We start from the raw sequence: 27,066 nt of genomic DNA on the forward strand, positions 1-27,066 counted from the left end.
AAATCTAAAGCAAGATCTGCCAAATAGCAATTACTCAAGCAGCTGGATATGATTTTGCTTGAGTAATTTCTACTGGTATTTGGCGTATCTTATTGAATGTCAAACCTCAATCGAGGTAATACAAGATGTAGTTAGCCTTATTTTCTGTGGTCTTCTGGCCAGTAGGTACACACATGTGCTTACTAAGATAAATTTGTGGCTTGATAAACTACATACCCTTCATGCTGTGTTAAGGTGGGTGCATACATTGCACATGACGGCATAACGTTACACTTTTACAAAAGCGTACAAAATTTTCTCAGAATATGTAAGCATGGTTGATTAAAGGTGAGCACTGCTTGGTTCAGGACTGAGGGGCTGTTTCAGCATTCCGCATCCATCACCACCTCCTGGAGGTTGTCCACCCCATATATGGGGTTCTCGATGCCCCCGTCCCTGGTGTCCCCGTCAGGAGTGGTGGGTGGGGTGGTGGTGACGGAGGCCGGGTCCATGGTACCTGACAGGCTGGTGTCACTGTACATGGGGTTATCCTGTAGGAATAACCAGTGTTCAGACTTCAGCACAGGAGAAATACATGAAGCTAGTACAACATACAAAAAACTGCACTGAGGAAGGAGAGCCATTTGACATACTTGAAATGCTCAATTCATGAAATGCAAAATTATGCTCCCCATTAAGTGAGCACAGGCCTTATAATATTCATTTAAATAGAGCACAAATTGTAGCGGCTTTATGTTGCTCTTGGAATAGACAGCAGGTCTACCCAGATTGCTTCGTGGCCATGACTAGATTAGAATGTTTCACAGTCTGTTAGGATGTTCATATATCTTCCTATCCTTTTGTGATGATCAAGTAAATGATTAAGTTGCAGCAGGAGTTATGCCAAGGGAAATCTTGTTGAAACACTGACCTCCACAGGGTTGTCGTACATGGGGTTGTTGAAGCCCTTGCTGCTGCCCAGATCTTCCACCCCGCTGTAGCTCAGGCTGAAGTGGTCAGGGCTGTTGGGGTCGAAGTTCGGGTTGGAGAAGGTGGCTCCACCCATCTCAAACTCGTTGGTGAGAGTCTTCTTCCCATTGAAGGCCGGCATCTTGGGCATTTTCGGCATCTTTGGTAGACTCAGTTCCAGTGGGGTGCTGTGGAAGGGAAACAGAAGCACTTATGACCCAGCTGAACTGATATAAACATTTTTAATCTTTTTCATGTACAAGAATGTCATTTTCTAAACATATCACTATTTAACAATATAATTCATTCAACTTTTGTCAACAGTACAAATAGAAGAACTACCATTCATTTCAACTATTGATGTATCTATACTGTTGGACAGTTGAGGTTCACTTAATCTAAATTTGGCAGGCAACTTTGCCTGCAACTTTAATATATGCTTAACAGGACTTGGTTAATGTTAATTAATGTATTTGGAATCTTCATTTCCATATCACCATATTCAGTGTGCCCTTGGGTTGCAATGCTACCTACTTGAAGAAGCATCATGCATCACCTCAATTGAGGAAGACAAAGTGTTAAATATATAAAACCATAATAACAGTACCTCCTACGTCTGACGAAGAAGGCTACCAGGACAATGATAAGGAGGACAATGATGACTGCAATGACTATCCCTGCTATTGTTCCTCCAGCCATACGGCCACCTGTAAGGAGAAGAAAGAACAGAAGTTATGCTTTATTAACTTAGGTTGGCAATTGCCATAGATGGGTCAGCTCTGACAAATCTCTGTGAACCAGCAACAAGTTGTAGGAAGTAACAAAGGTGATCATGAGTAAAAGCAACCTCGCTTCAGGTTGAAAAAAAGTGTTCAACTACTAAATACTATACAATATAATGGTACGTGACATTCTAGTTCCTGTACAGTTTTACTTTTGGAAACAATCAGTCTACTGATATTAATGATGACAATTAAGATTTTTTTTAAATTTGTCACCACCAAGAAAAGAGTGATATTATTTGCCCTTGTCCTTGAACGCACCTGTCTGTCCAGATGGTCCTGATCCCTTTGTAGAGGCCTGTACATCAACAGCAGTTATCCCCAGGCCAGCTAGAACAGATGACAAAAATTTCAAAGAGGTTAAGTAGAACCTTACGGACATTGGTGTCGCACTGTTAAGCAGATTAGTTTGAAACCATAAAATAAAAATTGAACCCCCTGCAAACAGCGGACATAAGGCCAAGTGTTGTGTACCTGCTGGTAAGGTGTCCCTGACCTCCTGTGCCATGGCAGCAGCAGTCTGCCCATTCTGTGTGCCTGGGGCGTTATCCTGAAGCACAAGCTGCACTTGTCCTGCTCGCGACACCGCAGACTTGGATAGGATCGTTCTCACGCCTTGATATTTGTCCTGAAAAAAAATAATAAAAATTTTGGTCCAGGTTAATTTCAAACATGCCTTTAGAAAGCCAACTTTACATCTTAATATCAAATTTACGTCTTACTGTTAGCTTCTGACTTCCAGAGATATGATGACAGATTAAGATATCTTTGACCTCTGATTTATGAGCTTTAGTTGCACATGTTCAATGTAATGCTATCAACTCTTTCCATACTTTTGTCTAGGTTGCTTTACCCAAAGCTTTTCTCTGTTTCTTGAAAATGACATTGGTATTTCCACCATTCCTACCTGTTGCAGATACTGTGTTCGGATGTAGCTCTCCAAGTTTTGGAAGTTGAAGTTGTCTCCATACCCAATGGTCAGGACAGCCCCTAGAAAAGACAGGAGGCTCTGTAAGCAGGTATCACCAGAAGTTTCTAGCACCACAGCAAACAATGTAAGACAATTACAAACCTGGCATTACCAATAATTATTACACAACTGATAAGTGGAAAGATATGTAAAGGATCCTTTGATAACTTTGTCATCCCTGGATTCGGTGAGTGCTGTACTCGTTAATGGCTGTTAGCATCGCTTACCACATACGCCACAGCAGTGTCCCTGTGGGGTAGGGGGATTGTCACACTGTAGACCTCGATCTTGACATTGAACTGCAGCACAGATCACAGTCTTCATCTGAAAGTGGAGGTTTTCATAGTTTCTTAATAAGTACAGTCACTCTTGATAAGGCACTAAGGACAAGATAGATATACATGGGTACTAACTTTAAACCTTCATAACTTAAAAGAATTCAGCGGTCTAAACAGAAATATGAACAGCTACGAAAGTTTCATATTCATTATAATTAGTGTCAGACTTGGATGTGGTAGAGAGAGAAGTAGATACATACTGCGTCATTCCCACAGGCACATCCTGTGACATCAGTACAGGAGCCTCCAATGTTCACAGTAGGCCTGTCCGCTCCTGGGTTGAGCTGAGACTTTCCACTGACAGTGTTCAGGAAGTCACTGAATGGATTTGTGGATGTGTATACCTGTGCAACAAACCATCACATCATAAACATAGAAAACGCATTACATTGGTATAACGTGAAGACAGTGCATGGTAAAAAGAAGGCTGTTTTGATGTGGTATGTGGGGATAGAATAGACAATCCCTTACTTTTATAGTCAATGGTATGATACATGGTAGAAGCCACAAGATTGATTTTTGTGTTTCCAAAACATGTACATGAAGACAAGCTGATGGTATTTTTTTTCTGTAACCACTGATTGAATTTAGCAGTAAGAAATTATGTCACTGCTCAGTTTCTCACAAGCAGCTTCTGAACAAAAAGGTCTGCTTGGACTACCTTCCCAGCAAAGTTGAGCCTCTGCAGGCTGAGCGGCTGTGTTCCCATGTTGACCCTGAAGGAGTGGTTCTCAGGAAACAGAACTTCATCCCGTATGTAGCTCCCTGTGGTGTCCCCGCCACTGCTGCAGGGGATCTTCTCAATGTCCAGCACACCAACCTCCTTAGACACATCACCCTGCTGGGCATCAGCCAGGGAACCGTACACCTCCCAGTTGTTAAGGTTGAACCACTCCTGGGTCTGCACCTGGAACTCTGCAAGCTGACCTGTATAACAGTGGAAAGATCATCGGTTAACATTTCAGGGTCGTATACGTTTCCTACTTCTTAAACACTTGGCTGAGCAATGCAATCTCTGCTGTTGAGGCTGCAACAGGCTCCTCCTGGAGGGGGCTGATATTGATTGGGCCGCTATAAGCGCAATTTCATCAGGCTGATCTTAACATGAGTGCTGGTTGTCTAAGAAGCTATTTAGGTAAAGATCTGATCCTGACCTGGAGTGGCACCTTGACAAGATGGGTCTATGTTGGCAGGATTGGCGGGGAAGTCCAGGATGACGTTAGGGCCAAGGATTATCTCACCAGTCATAGGAAGTGCCTTCAGGGGGTTAGAAAAGAGACAAGTTAATTGAAGAACACATACCAGAACCAGCAGTGGAACAATAATGATAGCAAAACATTATTTCATCTATGGGATGTGATGTAATGTAACAATTAAGCTACATTATGTAAGTACTGTGTATATGCTCCATCATCATCATCATCATCGGTCTGCCCCAGCACAAAAAATAAAAAGTTTCCCATTCTACCGTCCTTCACTTGTAAAGATGTGCTCATGTAGCATTCACATATGAAAGCTGATTAAGAGAAAAACCTTAGCATCTTCATCATTCTTGTTTATCCTATTGAAGGTAAAATATGAGCATAGGTGGTCAAATTCTGCTGAGCTGATACTTACCAACTCTGTGATGGTCAGGTTGGACTGGATGTATACTGATACGGGCTGTGGAAAAAGAGGATAAAAATCATCAGCAAGTCTGATTTGAGAGATGACAAATAGCTTAAAACTATAAAATACTTGTGTTTTGAGACAAACATTTTTTGTGAGAAACAACCATATAGAATACACACGAGAGGGCGATGATTCAGTAGTTTGACATGTACCTGCATGGCTCCTAAGTTGATGGTGTCAGTAGGACAAGGTGTTCTGTTCAACCCTCCCCAGTTGTCTGCATCATTGTAGTCCGAGTACTTGATCCAACGTTTCACCACGGCATCGCTGCTGCCAGCTGTGGTCAAAAGGAAGTACAAAGTACAAGTGGACTGTTTGCCATACTTTTATAACTAGGATCTTATGGATACTTTTTTGCAATGTCATTATTGCCAGTTGAAAGTTTGCCATCCATACTGCTTTCTATTTGGTACTCTTCTTCCATGTCAAATCTTGGGCATTCTCCTTGGTCAAATCTATTCGAATAAACCTTCACAATCAATACAAAAATCTGAACATCCCTTCATATGTATAACGACCCGTCCCTACCTACACGTGTGTAGTGGTCCGCCCCTCCTTAGGGATGATTGACCTAGACGGGCCCATATGCCGACTCGAAATAAAAATTTGCACTTGGTTTGGCGCTGGAATCGATCAGTAAACCAGATAATCTTTCTTTTAGTTTTAATCATTGTTCCCTAATGAGATTTTCCACGGATTATACATCAGTGGCCCAAGCCGTGAACCTGTGAAAACGGATTACCGTGGTGTAAATGGCGCTAAGTGTAGCTGATTAGCCTCTTTTGTTGACTCTTTTCTTTACGTAAGTTCGCCACCCCATCCCTCAATTCCACCTATCAATTATCTCATTTCAGACAATTATAGGAACAAATACATCCATTAGTGTCCTATACGAAGAGCACAGGTGTCAGAACTAAAATATTCCGAGCAAAGTACCGCAATCCCCTTGAAGAAAACAACAGAAAATTCTCGACAGAAGACCGTGCCAAAGTTCATCAGGTAGCGGTCCCCACAGATGGACATGATCGAGCGCTTTTCTTCGAAAACCGTACCCTAAAAATCCAACTTACCAAGTATCAGAAACAACACAAGTATCTCCCTCATCATGGAGGGTTGCAGACGATCAGCTCACTGTTTAGTAGATCGGTGTTTTGGAAGTTAGCGCTGTGGTTCCTTTTTTCCCGTCTTCTCAGAATATTTTTGCGCGGCCCGTACCAGACAGTGACGTCTGGAACTAATTACCTTGGACCGCTGAATCTTTAAAGCTGGGATGGGGGGTATCAAATAATATCTTTTCATATATAAAGATATCTTTCAAAATGAAAAAAATAATCGTTTGCAGTAGGCGATACATAACATTACATTTTTTTTTAGTTTTTCTTATAAATTTACCCGCCAAAATGAGTTGTAAGAAGAAAAGTAAACAGGTTAGTAAACTTTACCCCTTACTACCGTATGGTTTCTCCCGTCCAACCAAAGTTTTAGCAAACTTTACGCCCCTTTTTCCTCTGGAGTGAACGTCCTGGCTTAGAGTTGAGTTTACATCGCTGAATACCTACAGAACTGAACGAAATGTGTTCCTAATTCACCTCCTTTGCCTTTGATGATTTTTCAAGAAAAAGGAGGCATTGACCAAAATATTTGTTGTACCAACAAAATGAATGATCTCTCTACTAGTATCTAATGATATTCACATCAAAGACATCATTGCCAAGCATAACACAAATGAATTTTAAAAATTCTTTATTTCTATCTATATTCTTCACTCACAATATACATTGCACACTGTGATCCTCCTTGCCCAGGCATGAATAAAAGGATATACTTGAATGAGGGATATCATATGGTATATTTCACATATGCCACATGCAGTACATCAATAGATAGGGCTGTAGGAATGTGAGTAGAGACAAGAATATTCAGATGGGTCCTTTGGAGGCTTTAATAGCTGCATACATACAAAAGGTTTATATGGGTACTGGTACATAGATAGGAACTAACAGTCTGCAGTATAGTGTACATAGTGTCCACCTTTCTAGATGGATCTTTTCCATCATACAAGACAGAAAATCATTTTTTCATGAGCTTAAAGGATGGAGTGGCACTTCTTTTTTTTTTCATTTAGACAGGTGACTATCACCTTTGAAAAGGTCAAAATATCAACCCGGAGACCAGTCTGTAGGTTTTCGATCCACTCACACTGAGAGAGTCCCCTAATCTTTTCGATAAGTGCAGTGGGTTCTTTAACGTGTGTGGGGTGTGGCTCTCCCCAAACACGGGAGAACACTTCATGGACACTGGCAGGGATTCCCACACTTCTGCAGGTTGCTCCACAACGTCATCAGCTGTGTCGGCTGCTGTTCAGGGGAGGAGTACATCTCTGTAGTACAGCCTTCCTCGCACTGCCAGGAGTGGTCCTGGGGTAAAATAAAGGACATGGGATACTGGTGAACAAAGTTCTTTGCACAAAACAAATACAACATAAAACTAGCCAAAGTTTTGGTAACCAACCATCACCTTCCTCTGCGCATTACTAACTGATTCTATTTGGTACTGCAGCTAGGTCTCGCTAGAAATGTTAGCTAGGTATCAAGACTATAGTTGTGTACAAAAAAAAACTATGAAATGAAACTATTCAAGGTAATGACATACTGTTTATTGACTTCTCCAAAATGGATATACAATAATCATTAAAAGTGCAATATATAATCATGTTATCAGAAATGAAAAAAAAATGTAGAACACAAATAAGTATCTGGATTACATACAGATATAAGATTTGGTCCAACTGCAGACAACCAGATCCCCAGTGACACATCTTCTCCCTAGACAAAAAAGAATTTCAAGTTCCATGATAAATTTCAGAATACATCTTATTCTCATGAAAAGAAGCACTTATAGAGTTTTTGATGTCTTAATGCTATATGTGATCAAGATATGAACAAAAACAGATTTATAGAAGGCCAAATCCACACACAAGAGCTGACATGTTTCACCTGATATGGCCTGAGCTGGTGTGCATTCTCCGCTAACCAGGAGACAAGGTCAGCTGACAGGATGTTGCCTGCTCCACAGGCGAAGGCAGGGTAGACAGGGCTGGGGTAGTCCTGCTCTGCCCACTTCCCATGGTGTTCCACTGCCCAGCCACTACGAAATCTGAGGGTGAAAAATAGCTAGTGAAAAGCTCAGGAATCACAATTTTTGCACTGAGTAGAAGGAAGTGATGGTTATCTCCAAGTAGTACGTATACAGCTTTTCATGGGCCTGCCAGCTTACTAACCCAAGACCATAACTGTTAGACCAAATGGTCCAGACCCATTGGACTGGTCAGTTGGTGGCGCTTAACCACACTGTCACACCAAGTTAGGAATTGACCATTGCATTCTCCAAATGAGCACGGTAAGTTAAAACAAGCATGAGAGATAGTCACAATATTTGTTAATCACTTTTGATAAGTAACATCAAAGGTAAGACAGACTTACCTACTCCACCATACTTTGCTTTTTTCCCGAAGTTTTAGAGTCTCAATCCCCTGTATAAAATCATACAGATGCAAACACTGTTAGAGATGAAGCGCACTGCTTTGGAACATTGCAATCATGCATGAAAGACTTAGGAATCAAAATGGTGTATTCTCTACCTGTAATCTTACTCACCATTGCTATTTTGTCCACATCAATAAAACAGTCATCATCAGTTTTCAAAGTAAAGTTGAACTTCACATTTTCAGTGACCCTAAAGTAAGAAAGAAACAGTGTTTTCAATAAAACAATCTGAGCCAATCAGCATCCTGATGGTAGGAATACAAATGAATTGATCTACAGAAAGTCTGCCATGAGAATAAAATCCTAAACTGGTCAATCATTTATGAATGAGCAGTAAGTATATGACATTGTTATGTATCAATAGAGTTTCTGCATTCTCTATGAAGATATATCAGGCTACAAAACTCTACCTTGTAGCAAGTTTATCAAAAACATACTTTGATGAAATTTTACCACTGTTCTCATATGAATGTACTGCAACTTTATGTATCCTCAACAAACATATTCATGAAGGCAGCAACCTTAATGTATCCTTACCATTTGTAAAACCCCAGGATCTTCTTTGGCAGGTTTCTGTAGAACTCTACTTCCTCCACCAGGAGGATGTCCCCGTACCGCTCCACCTCCATCTCCAGATGCTGCTGCTCTGCACCAAGCTTAACTGACCACTCTTTGGCACGAAGGTCCTGAGGGGCCTGCTCCAAGAACTCTGGCTCTATATACAAAACATATGACTGACTAAAACCCTGGCTGAATAACTTTGGAAATTTCTCCTCAAGCTGCTACATTGTATAGAAGGACATTTATAGAAGAGATAATAACATCCTTGATATGTCTTTATTTCACTATACTAAATCACTATTAGTATTACAAGTACATGTTCCTTCAGAAAAATAGGCTGCTAATACTTCCAGCACAAATCAACTTTCATTTTGTGACTATGGAATGGAATAGACCACATACCAGAGTAATAATATCTTATCAATGATAGTGTAATGAAGTTGTGAATCTTACCAAAGACTCTGTACATAAATGTGGCTGCTGTGTGCTGCTGGGCATGGGTGTGATGAGGAAGATACCCTGACTCAGGCATGAAGTCAACTTTCTGAAAATCAACATGTCAGGTGTTATTCCTGAAAGTATCACCATCATCATCATCTGAAGTCACAGTTGTGGGATACCATCAATTGCTTTCCTCTTTTATACACTGCTTGTTTTTTTTTTAAATAACAAAGTATGCATAACCAATTTTTTTCTTGTCCTATGATATTAATGACCAATAAAATATTGTACAATTATTGTACTTTTTCAGAGTCTCACCTTTCGGAGTTGAAGTACACCTCCTTTGTTGCTGACCTGTAGCTGGTCCAGTGGAAATGTCACCAACAACTCGTTATCAGCTGCTAGGCTCTCAACAGTGATGGTCCCCTGGAAACCCTGCAGCATAGAAAAACAAATACCTGCTTTGATATTTACAGGTTAACTCAAACAACCAAATAAGACCATCTTGACCAAATTAAAGACAAGGAAGATATTTTCTGAATAAAGTTTCAAAGTTTCAAGATGAGGAGGAGAATAGTAAACATACATCCCACCTTTGGTAAGACATAATTCTGCACAGCCTTAAAAGTGTTGCCCCCTGTATGTATCCCAGGGTTATCTGATGTGAAATTAACACTCAGTAAATTCTCCTGGAGGAAGGAAACAGATAAGGCAAAACATGTGATAATTCTAGTCCATATCATTTTCTATCGAAATCGCCAAAGAAAAAGAAGTGCCAAAGAAGAGTTAGTTTATCAGCGTGTTCCCAGTGAAGGGGAAGGAATTAGCTATGAGGAGGATGGTAAGTACGTATGCTAGCCTCCATATTAGGCTCTCTATGCCTTTTCTAGGCTTATAATTCCCTTTTATGCTGATGACTTGTTTTTGTGCAAATTACCCAATAAAAAAAAGGTATCAGCAAAAAGTGTATAATAAGACAAAAAAAGGCGCAGAGAGCCTGCTATGCCTATGGAGGCTAACTCAGACAAGCTTACTGGATTATGAATGTAGTTTTTGAAGCTAGTTTTTTTACCTTTGCTGCAGAGTCTACCAGCCTGACTCTGACACCTTCTGCAGGTATGTCCCCTCCCAGCACACCCAGCTTGGTGATGACCACAGGGTGGTGGACAGTGAAGGGGGTCTCCACTGGACCTGTCTGCTGCTGGCTGCTGGGGAGACTGTTCTGGGAGGCCAGACTGAGGGCCACCACCTCTCCTGCACATACTGGTACAGGGGGAAATAGGCTTCAATAAAACACGTTAACTTCAAATGCAACAAACAGGTCTTACAGTTCTAAGGTCTAAGCCATTATTCGTAATACTCTTACTATCCATTTATTCATTTCCATCTTTCTACCTTCAACAATACTGTGGTCAATAAAGGCAAGAACTTGCTAACTTGAACTTTAAAAAGTTAATTGAAAGTATGATCAAAGCATAGGAAGTACTGTAACAATTCCTTTGTTATCAGTGTACAGCTCTTTTTTTTTTAAGAATCAAGTTCGTAAGGCCTGATGTTACCATCATGAAGATGAAGAGCAGACCATAGCGATATCTGTAGCAGCATCTCTTCTCCCTAAGTCAGAAACATCAAGCTTAGGCAAGCTTGACTTCACTGACTCAATAGGTGAAGCAGGGGCTCAGGAGATTACCTACCCCATTTAGCTTTGTAGCTATCATACTCAGTACAGCAGTATTTAAAAATTTACTTGTTTCTGACAAGGACAGTTTCTGGCAGGTGAAGGGATCCAGTCTGTCAGCAGGTGGAACTGGGCAGGGTTTGCTCCCTACGACAAATTTCACCAGAATCCTGAAGGAACAACACAACATTTAGTCAGACAAGACAACTTCAAAACTCATCTCAACTGCAGAACAATACATTGCTTCTGGGGAATAATTTAGATACAGAAAAAAGCAATAAAATAAATCACACCATGCTTCAACATCCATCGTATGATTGATAGAAATTGTAAGTACATTTATAATAATTAAAAATGCCGTAGGGTAGTCTTTAATACATGCTGCAATTTCTACAGAAGACATATGGAGAGACACAATGAACATGGTATAATATATATATAATGTGAAAAGATGATGTTTAAAACACATCTGAGGTGATTGCATTTTATGTTTGATACCTCTTGCTATAGTCTGGATGCTGCTGTATGTAGCCCACCCATGTTGCTCGGAGAGCCCGACGTTGTTCAAAATTCTCTCTGGCTGAAAGGATGCCAATAATTATGTCATACTCTGGCCTGGCCTCATCTATAGTGGGGGAATGAAACTTTGTGTTAGAAGTATGAAGAGCCCTTAAATAGACACCAGCAGAATTCCATTAGGGTTCGATGAAAGAGCTGGGCTGTCTACCTGGCCTGTCTACCTGGCCTGTCTACCTGGCCTGGCTATCACGTCAGGCTACTCAGATCCCCCCATTCATAGCCCCATCATATGGCACTCAGCTGATTGACAGGCATAGTAATTGCTAATCTCCAACCTGCGGGTGACCTGAGGCTGGCCTGTCTATGTGCACCACTGGCTGGCCCCTTCGGGAATGTGTCTGGGAGGCATTCCTTGCAGGAACACAAGTACCAGCACTGTGTGTGTATGTGTGTGTGTGTGTGTGTTTTCTTTATTGAATATCTATCTTCTAGGACAGAAAATCTCAGCTCGTACAACAAGAAAGACGAGCATAAATCACTGTAAAGCTAAACTTGTACTGACCAAGGGGGGTATAATTACATGTACCTCCTTGTTCTCTATACTAGTATGCCATATTGACATATACGATGATATACAATCTCAGTCAGGTTTCTCCCCAGAATTTTTAGTATATAGTGGAGAGACTGGCAAAAATAACCTGACCGTAAGATGACTATTTTTTGGAAAGCCTAATCTTATTTTCTGACAAGTTGAGATTGTTAAGTGTAAAGATTGTGAAGTAAACACGTTTGCACTGTTTAAGTGTTTTCATGAAAATGGGATCATTTTGCAATGACAGAAGGTGTCAAGTTCTCCAAGAATAATAGCAATTCCTTTAGCAATAGTGAAACGACTATTGTTTCGATCATCGCCCATTCAGTCACAAGTTTTTGCAGCCAATGCTGATTGGAAAAGTGGCACAAAAATCTGTGAATTGTCATGAATTTTAGCAAACCTAACCAGGAAAATAGGAAGAAACACACTAAATTTTAAAAGTAGTAACGTTATAGTGGTGCTGGGCCAGGAACATACTGGAGGGCCGCCCTTGTTCCATCCTCTGGGGAGGACCCTGTCGGTAGTCACATAGCCTTTTAGAGGCTGTGGATTGTTATCCACTGTACAATTTTTGTGTCCAGGACAGAGCCCAATCTTCTCCTTCCACTGCCAATAATCTCTTTAACCCCCTTGTACAATTGGATGGAGTGGGGAAAGTCCTGTATTACCAGCACAGCTTTTGTGACATGTCAAAGGATATGAACCCAGGACCTCTGTTTTCTAGGTCAAACATTTACCCAACACAACAAGGTAGGAGTCAGAGAAGATTGGACAGGCAGATTTCACCACAGGGGCATATATGAACAAACAAAATACTAACTAAGTAATTACTAGCTTGCAATTTTCAGACCAATCTGGTATATAACCGTTATAAAATCTTTTTACAAAATATAATGATAAAGGAGTATCTTCTAGACTAGGTTTTATATAACATGTGAAATCGGAGTCATTTGTTACTTTGCAAATACTTCATTTTAGGAATGAATAGTCCTAACTAACAGCTTTTAGGAATACATGTAGTCCTGAAATGCAAGACTAAACAGCTTCAACTGAGACACGTTCACAGATCTGGGACACTTCCCATAGTTACACACAGTGCTGGTACTTGTGTTCCTGCAAGGAATGCCTCCCAGACACATTCCCGAAGGGCCCAGCCAGTGGTGCGCATGGACAGGTCAGCCTCAGGTCACCCACAGGTTGGAGATTAGCAATTACTATGCCTGTCAATCAACTGAGTGCCATATGATGGGGCTATGAATGGGGGGATCTGAGTAGCCTGACGTGATAGCCAGGCCAGGTAGACAGGCCAGGTAGACAGCCCAGGTAGACAGCCCAGCTCTTTCATCAAACCCATTCCATTACACATCTCACACATTACATAGATACTTAAGATAAAGAAATGCCTGTGTCACCAGTTTTGCGGTAATCGTACTTCTTCTTCGGGATAGGTGACCAACATCGACAAGCCAATGAATCTGTCACCCTGTTGGGTCAGGTCAGAAGTCGGGCCACTGATGAGTACTTGAACATGTGGTAGTTTTGTGGTGATCGTACCAGTCACAACCTTATGTTCCGAAACCCCTATGTGCCTATTTGTACATAGGGGGTGTTGGAATAAAGAGGCGTCAGATGTTTCTCCTCATTTCCCATCTCATAACCTGTTTAATGTTATACTAACCAACAGAAGAAAGTCCGAGGGAGGAAAGAATGAAGTCCCATAACAGACTGAGGGAGATGACTGCAGCCAACACAGCTCCCCATCTCCACCACTCCATCCGTTGAGCCTGCAGTCTCTCAGCCAGGCCGAACTGGAACAGACTAGAAGACACAAAAAAACAAGTTCTGAAAGTTGGAGCTTATCCATTATCATGTCACGTCCTAAACACATTAACAACGTTAACACATATAAACATGATCTAGTAAAGTTTTCTGCTGTGTGAATGTTTTGTCTGCATCCTGCGCCTTTCTCTTCTGCATCCCTATCCCTGCATCCAACCGAATATCATCAGCTCTCTCTGTGCATTCCATATGTCCTTATGAACAAATGAAAGAAATGCAAATCCCATTGTGTCAGAAGGATAGCTTGCAGAACTCATTAACATATGAGACAAATGACTATGAATTGATACAAGCTGATACCTTGTTCGCTATCTCCCCATCATCTCCATCGATTTCATCTGCAAACTGACCCTATTGTTTTCAACAACAACGCCCTCTGGTGCTGACCTATAATATTGCACATGCAGGAAGTTGGATCAGCCCATTCGGAGTGGTGAAGATAATATTAGAATCATTATACAACAGATATTGTTCTAAAATTGATGAAAAAAATACAACAACTACCTTTAAAACAAAATATACTCACTTTCTTACGTTTAGTTTATTTGTTAACTTGGGGATGTCGGTCCTTAAAATCTTCTGCCCCCATGAAATAGTGGTTTATTCTAATCTACAAGATGGCGGAATTTGGCTGAAACGACCCTGGAAAAGAGTTATCTTCTTGGCTTTTCGCCACTTCAGCGTTGATCAGAAGACTTCTGACCATACGGAAGTATACAATAACGTCGCGTGAACATAGGGGGTTATAATCTGTTGCTTCTGTATGCTAAATGTGCATGTTTTGGATGTAAATGTAGCAGAGTTGTAGGTGGGAGGGGCTGACAGCTGTGACTGGCGTTTCGCGACCGTATTCAAATCTGAAAATAACCGGGCGCTTTACAACAGGATGTACCAACATGTTTACGACAATACTAGCACAACTATGAGAAAACTCTTTCGGTTTCGGAGACTCTTGGTCAAGAAATCACCGTACAGTGCACGATGAGCATGTTTGCAGACCGCGAAGCCGTAGCGAACAACATCGTGGCGGCGTTCGACGCGTTCACGCCGGAGGAACAGAATGTGGTGCTGCGGCAGATCCTGCTGAAATGCCAGGTAAGGACCGTGCCTTTCTTGGGAATGTTTACAATAAGGCAACATCAATGTATCAATGCAATGTATACAATATACTCGATAAGTAATATGGATTTACAATTGTACATATCACAACCCACTACTACTGTGAGAGAGCATCACCCATTTCTGTGCGGGACGGATCAAGGACATAAAATAAAAATCATATAATGTAGATGATACACTGTAGTTCTTGAAATTTTTGCAGTGATTTTATGTTTTTTTTTTTAAACTTAAAACTGGTTTGTCCATTACTGTACAGCATGTGACTTCAGCAGTAGCCCTGCTTAAAACCTCTGCAAAAACTCAATTTTCCCTAGTGCAAAATTATATTCCTGCAAACTTACAGGCATTTACCATTATGTCCTTGACTGCAGCAAATGATAGGATAACTTGAGATCTACACGTCAAATTTTGCAGCTTCTTGTACTAAGTTGTAGATCTTGCATTCTTGCATCACGCACTTGACGTGTCAAGCAGTATGAACCCTAAATAGTAATGTTACTGTGAAAGATCCATCACTCCTCCTTATAGAGTTACCCACATGTGAGTTTTGCTATAGCCCCTTCAGCTGAGATTTGTGTATGCGGAGCTGAAAACCCTCCTGGCTGTGGACTTTGTGGCCCACCTGCCCCGCGAGCTGACAGAGAGGATCTTCTCCTACCTGGATGGAGTGGAGATGTCCCGCGCTGCCTGTGTCAGCAGACTGTGGAGGGAAAAGACTAACAATGAGGGATTATGGTAACTTTTTCAAACTGTTTGTTGCGTCTCAGTGTTCCATCATTTCTAACACAAAAGTTATCTTAAATGTTGTGGTCTTGTTATTGCTATTATAAAAATGAAAAGGACCATGTGTACCACAAATTATTAATGTCAAGCTTGAACATATTGTGAACTTTGAAGATCATGATGATTAACACTTATTACTCTGTCTTATCTCTTTTGCACTGCAGCAGGGTAACAGATTTCTAGTTTTGTAGACATAGATGGAGAGAGCATAATGCAATTTATTAGTTTTTGCTGGGTACAGCCAACTCAAAACAAAATGCAGGCAATTAGAATAAATACCATGGCGGTTTACTTATTGCCTTCTGATATTCCTTCTTGCTGTAGGCAAAGGCTGTGTAAATTAAAGAGGTGGGAACATTTTGGGTTTAACGAGGACCTATCCCGTGAGGAGTCCTGCAGCAGCCCCACATCCACCTCCCGTACCTCCCCGCGCTTCACGCCTGTCAACAGTGACGTCATCTCCCTGTCACCGCTGTGTCACTGGAAGGATGTGTACATCAGGGCTCATCACCTCAACAAGAACTGGGCGACAGGGAAGTACACGGTCATGCCTGCACTCAGGGGCCACGAGGGCAGGGTCAACTGTATGGACTGTGATGGTCAGTAGCATTCAAAGACTCCTCAAGTTTCATTTTGCTGTGCTTTGTACTGCACTTATTTTCACAAGGCAGGTGTAGAAAAAAATTCCACTGATGAATAAGAATATACAAAATCTATACATACTAATATAGTTCTAAAGCCTCTAGCTCACAACTGGTGGTACAAAATGTAGGTCCATGTTAATATTTGTTTCATAGCTTATAACAAGCATCATTTCCATTGCAGGCAAATTACTTGTGAGTGGAGGGGGAGACAATAGTGTTCGACTGTGGGACCTTGCAACAGGGAAGTGTATTAACCAGCTGGAGGGACACACAGACTCTGTCACTGGCATAGAACTCAGGGTAAGTATGACTACTAGTAACCCTCATGATATTGCAGGGCTCGAAATATCCACTTGCCCACTTAAAAATGCAACCACATTTTGCTTTGCGCAACTTAATTTTTAACCCAGGTTGCACACCGCGCAACCTGAAATTTTGCAGTTGGATTTTATTGGAACACTCCTTTTTCCCACCTACATGCATAAGCTTTTGTATTAATCTTTTTATAACATAATACATATTACATAGTTACATATAACTGGAAGATAATGGATAGGTAGCTGATTTGAAGAAAGTAACAATTTGAAAGTGGGGCAACCTGAAATGTTGATGGCGCAACCTGGCTTTTGACTCAAGTTGCCACTTGGACAACCTGGCTGAAAAAAGTATTTCGGGCCCTGTATTGTTACAGATTGTGTCAGTATTGGAAAAATAAGTCAAGTCATCTGATATATACCAGGTACAAGTGCAAATATGCAACTAAGAATGTTTGGCCTGTGGCTTGGTATCAAATATACCTACATAATTTGATGAGTAGATACTAGAGTTAACTATTATACATGTCTGTGAATAGTTTCATAGGTTGATAAATCACAGGTTGGATGGGTTTGGTTTCATTTCTTTGTTAACCAACTATCATATAGGCTACATATGCCCAAATTAGAAATGTCATATCTGTCACTATAAATGTAGCCTGAGCACCATCCTCCATAGTAAAGTAGTGAGCCAGCGGTCACTATGGAGGATGGTACTCAGGCTACTATAAACGTTCTTTAAAAAGCACTGTATCAAAACAAAAAACGGTGAAGCTAGCATTTGTTATTTTCCGCAGAACAACATTGTAGTGACCAGCTGTGCAGACAGCGTGATCAGGGTATTTGAGGCTTCCAGTGGTCGGTGTCTGAAAGTCATGCAGGGTCACACATCAGGGGTGGAGCACCTCTGCTTTGATGGGGCAAATCTTGTTAGTGCATCAAATGACAGGTACGTATCAACTGGTAAAAGGCTTTACATGTATATATGGATGTTGTAATTTTCATCCTTAAATCACAGATCTTCATACAACCTTTAACAGGTACAGCATGTATGGAAACCTTTAGCACACTGAAGTAGCTATTTGGCTACCAGTTTTTTATTGGATACTGGGAAAACGGAAGAGATCACTTTATGATATTGGAAAAAATCACGGAAATATTTTTGTGAACAATGCTGTTTTTTCATATTGACAGGAAACATGTAACTTGTGCAAGTGTATAGACTATTTGAAATAGGCTAGAATTAGTTTATGACTTCCATAATTGAGGTTGTCCTGTGTCCCCAGGACGGTGAGAGTCTGGTCATTGTCATCAGGGAAGTGCATCCACAACCTAACAGGGCACACAGATGATATTCAGGTAAGAACTTTTTATTGGTATTCAGTTCTAGAAAGCCTTTATCTACTGTACATCATGATGGGGATCATGTGAAGCACACAATGTGTGAAGTAATCGATGCCTGTTGGCTTTGTTGCAAGATTTGTATCTATTCCTATATATGTATTTCATGGTGAAGACAGTTGATTTTACTAGTAGATAACCTGATTGTGATTTGGATTAGGATGCTAGGAATGTGTTCTGGTGGTCTCCAATTTATAAATCCTAAATTGATCTGAATTGACAGGAACTGAAGTTAAAAAGTTCTGTCTGTTAAGGGAATATCTTACAGTCCCAGAATCCAATGAAGATTCTGTGAGTAGAGATCCCAATCAGAGTTTCTTTGAACAGTTTCGTTGGCCCCGATCAGGATCTCTACCAGCAGAAATCCACTTATGCCAGACTGCAGCCTCTACTCACACTCACTCGCCCACTGTACCAGGACATTGATATGTAGAAAAGATCTTGAGTTGATTATTTCTCATGTGGCTTGTCCCTGCAGCTCCTTTGTATGCATGGAGACCTTGCTGTCAGCTCGTCCTGGGACCAGACCCTGCGGCTGTGGGACATCAGAAGGGGGCTGTGCTTACAGATACTTGTGGGACATGCAGAAGGTACATGAAAATTTACTTTATGTAGGGATCCTTAAAACTTAGTGTGACATGATTATTTAATTTAGTATTATCTTAGCATAAGGTCTTCAACACACAATATAGTATATCCAAATGTTGTGCTTTTGTGATGAAAAGGTACATTGACTTAACAAATATTTGTGGTTAATTTTTTTTCTTGAAGAAAGCTAACTTGACATAAAGCTATCATTGATGTTCATCAGTGCAAGATTGTAACATGTACACCATTACTGTACAGTGAATCAGATCCCAGATAGATATATCGTTAGTGGTATTGGTACGTGAGCTAATGACTATGTGCCTCTCCTTCTCTCGTCCAGTTGTGTACTGTTGCCAGTTTGATGAGAGGAGAATAGTGAGTGGTGGAGCGGACTCCTTTGTTAAGATTTGGAACCCCCAGACAGGGGAGTGCACCAAGACTCTGAGTGGACACACAGGAGAGGTGGTAGGTACACAGTTTGAGCCACTAAGGCAAGTTTAATACTAGTAGTTCTGTGGTAGTATGTTCCTGGCTGCCAAACAAAATAAATACATGTAGTTTGAGTTGTTCAACCAATAAATTATAGAGTGAATGCATTTGTCCATTTTTGTTTTTCAGTACTATGTTTTGGAGGTAACGCTAGTTCACCTTTATCCGTTGGGTAACCTATATCCGTTGTTTTCACAAGCTGGGTATTTAGGGCTATCATGCTGACAAAATGTGAGTTCAAACTGCTATATTTTGACAATATTGCAATTTAAAATCACCGTCTGTTGACTTGATATCCCTAAATGTGTTGTTTTGAAAAACAACAGATATAGGTTACCCCACGGATAAAGGTGAACTAGCGTTACACATGGCTATGGAATCAACCTGTTGATCCTCTTCTAATATTGAAGTTTACCACTGAACTCCTAAGAGTTGTGGCATGGATATTTCTGACAAATTGCTTGTTCTCTTTGCAGTACTGTTTGAAGTATAATGAGGATGTCATTGCATCAGGGGCAGCTGACAGCATTGTCAGGTTGTGGAGCTTTGCAGGTAAATGCTTGTAATGAACAAGTAATGTTTTGCAGAAAAAAATCAGTGCAATAACACAGACCTATTGGCCTATTGTGTGCCTGATGATATAGACATTTGATTTGATTTCAATTCAAAAGATACCAACAAGTTGGTTGTTGGTATCTGGTTATTACTAGGGTGCAAAACCAGACACAAAAAGCTTTAAAGAGGAGCATATTTAATCATAATGAAAAACGTGTAATAATGTGGATGACCTCAGCACAACAGGCTAGTATCGCAGTAAGCTAGTAAGAGTATTTTCCATGTACTGCTATTATGTCTAACTCCTATATCCGCATACGCAGGTCATTTATTTATACATTATTCCAAATGCGAGACCAGATCACTCATATGTGACTGTATGTAGCCTTCTTGTACTGTTGTTTACTAGTTGTTGCCATACATTGTACCTTGTATGATTGTCGAGCAAGATAGTTCATTCATTCATCCATAGTGAGTAAACTTCTGTGCTGATTGACCCTGTAGGGGAGTGCCTACATGAGCTGAGGGAACACATCGGAGTGGTGCGCTGTCTCCTGCAGGAAGGGGACAGGCTCATCTCTGGGGGGGACCAGAAGAAAGTCGTCATCTGGAACACAAAGGTGAGAATGTCACTTTGTACACACGAACAGAGGTCTTGGAAACAGTTGAACGGACGGTTTAAGCAACCCCGCTGCTTGGCCATCTGGATCCAATTCCTTGGATCTGTGGGCCTGAGTTTGATCCCAGGTTCAGCTTGGCTCAAAAATGTTGTAAGGGATTGCTTTCCTACCTAGCCTGACGACTCTAAGTAAGAGTTCTCTATGATATACATGATATACATCTACTAACTTGTGAGGTGCAATTGTCGTCAGCAGTGACACCTGGCAGAGAGGTCATGAATAGCAGCTGTGTCTGCCCAGCTGACCAGCAAGGTTGGACAAGTTTTCTAAAATTCATGAAAACATTCACTTACCCAAAATTTAACTGACTTTTTTCTCTGCATTTTCACTTTCAGCAATTGAATTCTTTTTTATTATTGTCTCTATTTTTTTCTGTGTCGACCAATGGTTGATGCCATGACTCTGAAAAGTAACAAGCATATCAAAATGTCATTCATTGAAAAATCTTGCCCAATTGGGGAAATGGGGTAGAACACAAGCTTGCCCAATGGGCTCAATGGGCAATTTCACCTGCCCGGGACAATAGAGCTAGAGGACATGTCCAACCCTGGACCAGCAGAGATGCCCCCAGTACTAGTGCTCAACCACTAGCATGGGTTGTATGAATGTAAATCTACTTGGAAGTTGGAGGAAGGTTGTTGCCGACATTGACATGCATTTCTAATGAAACCAAATGGAGAAACCCCTCCCCCTGTGATATATAAGTGCAGTGACAAACTTTGCACAGTTCTTAGGTCAGATTTGCTACGCTTATTCACATGTGTGCGGCAAACCTAAAAGCATTACACAAAACAGGGAAAAGTTGCTGTTGTGATGGGAACTGACAGGTCAAGGTCCAGAATGATTTATTTTGTCCTTTGGCTCAAAAGATTGATGATTCTTGGGAGGAGAGAAGTCGCCATATCAATTACAACTCTCAAGGTCACATTGGTTGCTAATCTTACATTGGTTTAAATGTGAGCCACATGGAGACTAAGCCTGATTAACAGTTGTTGAAATTCCATGGGACAAACACCCTTATCTTATTTGTCAGGAGTCAATTTGCCATGAAATGGCTTCCCATGAAGTTTATTTACAGTCCCACAGGTGTGAGCAATTTCCTTGTTATCTACTTGACCTTTGTTGAAGGTCAGACTTGACAGGCTGTGAATTATCACAAGGTTTGGCTACATTCCTGCATCTGCATCATGATGTGGGCCAATAGTAATACCATACAGGTGTCCAACATTCAAGGCCAAAGTATGTAATGTTACCATTAGTTATGATTTTTCTACAGTTATGACGTTCCTACTTGAGAGCTACTAGAAGTGAGGTATCGGAGATGGGACTTATATTAGTCTAGGACCTGTCCCTTTGGTCATGGAAGGCTGGTTAGAGTTGATTTCAGGGCTGTATGGCTTAGGAGCCTGAGTCATGTCGCTGAAGTTACACTGTACTTGGGCTTCTAGGGTATGTCTCTGTGAGATGAACATTGCTGTAAGTCCTGATATCAGTAAAATCAGAGCCTCGAGCCATTATCCTGCTAGTCAAGGCCATTGCTCTGTCTTGTGCCTTTTTTAGACATAGCTGCCAAAAAAGCAATTACTCGAGCAACTGGATATGATTTTGGAAACAGGCATTGACCATTTCCAAAAATCATATCCAGTTGCTTGAGTAACTACTTTTTGGCATATCTTATTACCTGGATGTCTAACCTTTGTGGCTGGTTAACATAGTCCTTCTTAATCTTTAAAATTAAATCCTTCAAGTAAGCTTTGAGTTTCAAGAAGTTGTAGGCGTCCAGAAGGAATGAATATCAACTTTTAGCAGGTATCAAAAGATTGAGTATTCTGAATAATACATTTAGAACAAATCTAGAATTTCACATAACATCTTCCTTTACCAGCACCAGGGCTGTCTTCAGGACGAAAAAAAAAATATTACCCCATCTGTCCCCAAAATCTGAACTTCTTTATATGTAACTAAAAAAATGCATTTTCTTGAGCTTTGTATGGCATGTTATACAAGGAAAATCATGGCTCCCAAACAATGAGTGGGATGAAAAACAATTTTAAGCTGGAGATAGTCCTGATCAGTACATTGTATTATGTAAGGCACAAAATAAGCTTGAAGAGATATCATACTGTACCTGCACAATGTGGTTCAGATTTGATTGGTAATCATTCTTGATTGTCCGTATGCCCCATAGGAGACATTTTAATTGTCTGAACATGCTGCATGTGGAATGTGTCTGACTTTGTTCTTTTGCCGTCCCACAGGAAGGCAAGCTGCTGAATGTGGTACACAGGAACCCGACATTGCTGCACTTGATGTGGGCTAACGAGACCAAGTTGGTGCTGGCCTCCCCAGAATCCCCCGGCACTGTCTCCATTCTTAGTTACTGGTAACCTGCACCTGACACCACATACTTCACACAGGGTTCAAACCCATCTCAGAAAACGTCTTGCATACACAGCAAAAGTGGAACTTTCCCATAGCTCCCTAGCATCCTGGATAGTTTCTGGGATGGCTTAAACATGCAGTGGCTGCCAGAAAACTGTGACATTTCGCAGTCTCTCAGTCTGCGGGGCTCGTGGGACGCAAGCCCAAGTGCTGGGAAAGACTTGGAATTGGCAAGGAATTTTAACTATGTGCAGGAATTTGAACCCTGTGACAGGCACACAGCCCCCAAAGCAGGTGGCCCTGGCAGTATTATACTTCATTAGGTCCTCAGCACTACACACCTGCTAGTCATCCTTTCCCCTTTCCTCAGGTTGATGTACCTAGCATACTTTCTTCTTTAACAATGAGGTGCACCTAGCAAAGATAGTGTTTCTGGACTTCATGCACCTTGAAACATTGGCAGTGCTATTGAGTTATTACAAATGTATGTAGCATTGCACTGTGTATCTATTATAGACACAGCTGTAAATACATATCATGAAATGTAAAAGGAGAAAAAAATGGTCTTTCTGTAAAATAGACTGTAAAGTTTGTTCCAGTAAATGCCAGAGCTCATGTACAAACTACCCTAGTTGTCAGGAAAATAGCACTTTTGGTACCAGATAGTGAAAAGCCAGTGGTTTAGTTGAGGAAAAGTTCCCAGTATTCCCCACTTTGTTGCATTCTCTTGTGCCATTTCTGACAGGTTGTCACATAATGGAAATAAGTCCCAGAAATAGCCCAGTAGAGCTGGTAAGACTTGGGTGTAGTATCAGTCTAAAATTGTTGAATAGCCAGGAAACATAAACTGCCTTGTACAGAACAACTACCCGGTACTACAGAGCCAAGTACATGTAGTAGATAGTGTAGTGATTGAGACTTTTAAACAAAACCATTTTGTGAGGAAGATAAGTAATGTTTGATGTCAAAGTGTGGTTAAGATTTGCAGAAATGATATTAAACAAAAATGGTTCTGCTAGTTTTAATATATATATTGAATATGTACGGTATGCTTTTCTTGCATTTTAACAGACTGTTTGTACCAAAGAACATAGAATTTATCATCTACAAGTGCAGTAGCTCAGCTTTGCTGGTATCCTCTTTCTGTTTCCATTCAAAGAACTAGGTTCTTTTGAAGGTACAAGTTTTTGAACTTTTGAAGGTACAAGTTTTTTCTGAAGTTGAATATGGCAGTGCTATTGTTATTCCAGGTATGTGAGCACCTGAGGTCAGCGTCTACTTAAACTTATATATGTTCACTCCTAGTAGCCAATGATACTGAGTACTATGGGGGTAGTAGTTTGTTTCTCACAGACAAGGGATTGCACATACTTTACAGAAGTAATTTCAATACAGGACGATTAGGACTGGACAACATCTACCCACTCGAAATGGTGCAGATCCTTTGCCTCAGAAAATGGACATTTGTGTTGTTAGTCTATCAGCTAGTGAGTGCATCTTCTTGATGGAAGCTACATGTGTGTCCCCATAATACCTCTAATCCATTGTGAGGGTAGGCATTATCCCACCTGTAGTGGTATAAGAAAGGACCACACTCAATAAGAACTCCAATGCCCAAGCTGCTGGAATGACTGGAACAGATCTCATTGACCAGTAAAGAAATGCTGGGCAGTTGTAGAAATGGTGATTAGGAACGACCACAAACAATGTAGGGCTTACCCTCTGACCATAAACAAGGAATCTTAAGGGCTGAACCACCAGCAGCTGCACACAGCTGTAGCAGGGTTTGTAGAGAAGCTGCTCCTCATCCCCAGGGTGTCACTGTGGGCTGCTGAAATTCCTAAGGCCTAAAAGACTATTCAGGACCTGCCAGCATTAACTCCGGGTTAGCCTGTTCTGTACTCTCCAAGCAGAGTTTCGCTCCGGCTGTAGGAGTTTTTATCGGGCTCTCTATTTTGCCAAACTGGACATAAAGAAAACAGCAGGAAATAGAAAGCCCAAGAAAAACACGTCAAAAGCAGCTGGAGTCAAACCTCTGCTTGGAGAGTACTGTTCTGCACTTGTCAATTCCAAAGGGAAATGTCCAGACTTATTTATGTGCAGGGAAAGCCCACATGAAGGAAAACAAATGTTCTTTTTAAAATTCAAATGTCTATTTGAAAATTAGGAAACTGTAGTAGAATGTTTTATGTACATACTGTTGTTTTGTAGAATTATGTAAGAAAATGGTATGCCCTTATAAATCAATACATCTCTGAATACCACCAGCAACCTCCTAGAAGCAGATGGATACGGTGTAGAAGTTATGCTGGCATTATCAAACTTATAAACATTTCGTGGAGATAATAAATCTCCTGAGCAAAATCTGACCCCTTTTAGGTATGTGTTTAAGTCCCTGCCAGAATTTCAATATAATTTGATGTACACCACATGTACAGGCTGCATAGTCTTGAAAGTATGAATGTTGGTATGGTATGTGTATGATGGACTCGTGACTACAGATGAAGTACATGTATCCTTGGTATACCCACAAAGCAGTCAAATATTGACGGTGTGCTAGACTTTTGGACACATGCTTGTCTATTGTCTATTTGAGTCTATTGTTAAAGTGTTACACAGATATGATTCATTGGTTTCTCCGATTTCAAGTCATATTACATATAGATTGTCACCTTGATTATAACTTATTGTACAACTAACCTTATCAGTGTACTAGAAAGGATCAGAACATGTTCATACAAGAAAGTCAATGCTGGCAAGTCAGAAGGCAGTGGTTTCTTTGTGCTTGTCTCCTCATTTTCTTGAAGATAACTGTCAACTAGGTTACCATACTGACTAGCTGGCATTGGAATTGCATTTGAACATACGACACCTTTTGGCTTCCTGGTTATCATATAAAGTGGTGTGAGTTAATCTAATGACTACAATGTACATCCTCATTGTTGTAGACAGATTTGATAGGATGGAATGTCTGAATGATACTTGAAATTGGTTCTGAAATTTAGACTTATGTAGGCTGAGTCTGCATATTGCCAAAATGTTCTGTATCTATATCTGTATCTATATAGCCGGTATAACCGCCGTTCGGCATAACACACCATGTTGTGATTTTAGTTTGTTTTCTTGTTTATATTCGGTGCTGTATATGTGTATGTTGTGAAACATGTCGTGCGCTCTGACTGTTTAAAAACCGTTTCATGTATCTACAGTGTAGATGCTTGCCGTGAGATATTGTTTCCCCTAGGCTGACAGCTGAAATATCTGATGAAATGTAATCAAGGAGGTTTACCTCATTGGTGTAATGATACATCGAATGGTGTTCTGCATTCAAATGTCATTGCAGCAGAAGTGTCCCATGTATGCTCATGCTGAATTTACAGTACAAAAGACGTTTTGTATTGTATATTATTTAAAATTGCTTTCGAATGCTGACAGCTATGTTTATTTGCCTGTCTGGTTGTTTTGAGTACTCTCCAAGCAGAGGTTAGGCTCCAGCTGTTTTTTTAGTCGTTTTTATCGGGCTTTCTATTTTGTCATTTTTCTTGAAGCCAAAAGTTAGGTTTTGATACAGCAAGATAAAATACAAAATAGAAAGCCCGATAAAAACAACTAAAAAAACGTTAAAAAAACAGCCAGAGCCTAACCTCTGCTTGGAGAGTAGTTTTGAGTGCTTGACAGATATTGTGTACAATGCATAGAGACCAGGATATTCAGCTGTGTGTGTAAATCTTTCCATGCTGAATTGTGTTGAAGAATGTATGATGATGTGATTTAAATGGTGCTGGAGTCTGTAAATGCCAACTCTCTGCAATTCATTGCATTTAATGATCAAACTTGTTATAGAAAAAAAAGGAGTAAAGTATATGATGAAAAATATATCCTAATGTGCTGTGTATGCATCATTTATCCCAGTTTTCCTAAGCACCCTCCATCTTTTTCTGTTTCTGAGTGATAGAAGAGACATCTCCCAAAATTCCCTTCCTAATGCATCTTTTGTCGTCCATTCCTATCCTATCCCCCCAAGATTTTCTGATTCGTCCCTTTTGTATTTTATTATTTCTCCTGTGACCTGTTTACACTGGGCAGGTGGATAGATCCTGTTTGACAGATGTCAATCATCAACACTGATTGTAACAAATGTTGTTCCCTGGTGTCCTGATATAAACTTTGGTGGGTGGTATGGATTCTAGTCTTCCAAGTAAGCCTGTTCGATTCAACTATTCG

At 40.7% G+C, this 27,066-nt stretch overlaps 3 protein-coding genes across 3 annotated transcripts; 1 reads left to right on the top strand and 2 right to left on the bottom strand.

Moving 5' to 3' along the window:
• Window positions 1-70: 70 nt before the first annotated feature.
• Window positions 71-5,945, bottom strand: LOC118422219 (protein amnionless-like). The gene is made up of 13 exons (XM_035829739.1): window positions 5,780-5,945; window positions 4,862-4,986; window positions 4,656-4,700; window positions 4,193-4,295; window positions 3,700-3,965; window positions 3,239-3,382; window positions 2,928-3,024; window positions 2,638-2,720; window positions 2,205-2,358; window positions 1,992-2,060; window positions 1,556-1,655; window positions 911-1,136; window positions 71-530 (listed from the first exon to the last, which is right to left on the bottom strand). Exons 1-13 carry the CDS (start codon window positions 5,814-5,816, stop codon window positions 363-365), a joined length of 1,617 nt encoding a protein of 538 aa, XP_035685632.1. The 5' UTR covers window positions 5,817-5,945; the 3' UTR covers window positions 71-362.
• Window positions 5,946-6,997: 1,052 nt separating this feature from the next.
• Window positions 6,998-12,547, bottom strand: LOC118425673 (UDP-GalNAc:beta-1,3-N-acetylgalactosaminyltransferase 2-like). The gene is made up of 13 exons (XM_035834689.1): window positions 12,526-12,547; window positions 11,433-11,559; window positions 11,004-11,104; window positions 10,329-10,519; window positions 9,850-9,945; window positions 9,575-9,691; window positions 9,269-9,359; window positions 8,792-8,969; window positions 8,366-8,444; window positions 8,192-8,241; window positions 7,706-7,865; window positions 7,478-7,534; window positions 6,998-7,126 (listed from the first exon to the last, which is right to left on the bottom strand). The coding sequence occupies exons 1-13, from the start codon at window positions 12,545-12,547 to the stop codon at window positions 6,998-7,000; spliced, it is 1,398 nt and encodes a 465-aa protein (XP_035690582.1).
• A 1,949-nt stretch (window positions 12,548-14,496) lies between these two features.
• On the top strand, window positions 14,497-25,592 carry LOC118416830 (F-box/WD repeat-containing protein 7-like). The gene is made up of 11 exons (XM_035822100.1): window positions 14,497-14,982; window positions 15,563-15,741; window positions 16,114-16,388; window positions 16,615-16,733; window positions 17,545-17,696; window positions 18,034-18,106; window positions 18,627-18,738; window positions 19,077-19,201; window positions 19,702-19,777; window positions 20,285-20,400; window positions 22,719-25,592. The coding sequence occupies exons 1-11, from the start codon at window positions 14,869-14,871 to the stop codon at window positions 22,845-22,847; spliced, it is 1,470 nt and encodes a 489-aa protein (XP_035677993.1). The 5' UTR covers window positions 14,497-14,868; the 3' UTR covers window positions 22,848-25,592.
• The last annotated feature ends 1,474 nt before the right edge of the window (window positions 25,593-27,066 follow it).

Source organism: Branchiostoma floridae, chromosome 1, assembly GCF_000003815.2.
Source record: "Branchiostoma floridae strain S238N-H82 chromosome 1, Bfl_VNyyK, whole genome shotgun sequence".
Lineage (NCBI taxonomy): Eukaryota > Metazoa > Chordata > Leptocardii > Amphioxiformes > Branchiostomatidae > Branchiostoma > Branchiostoma floridae.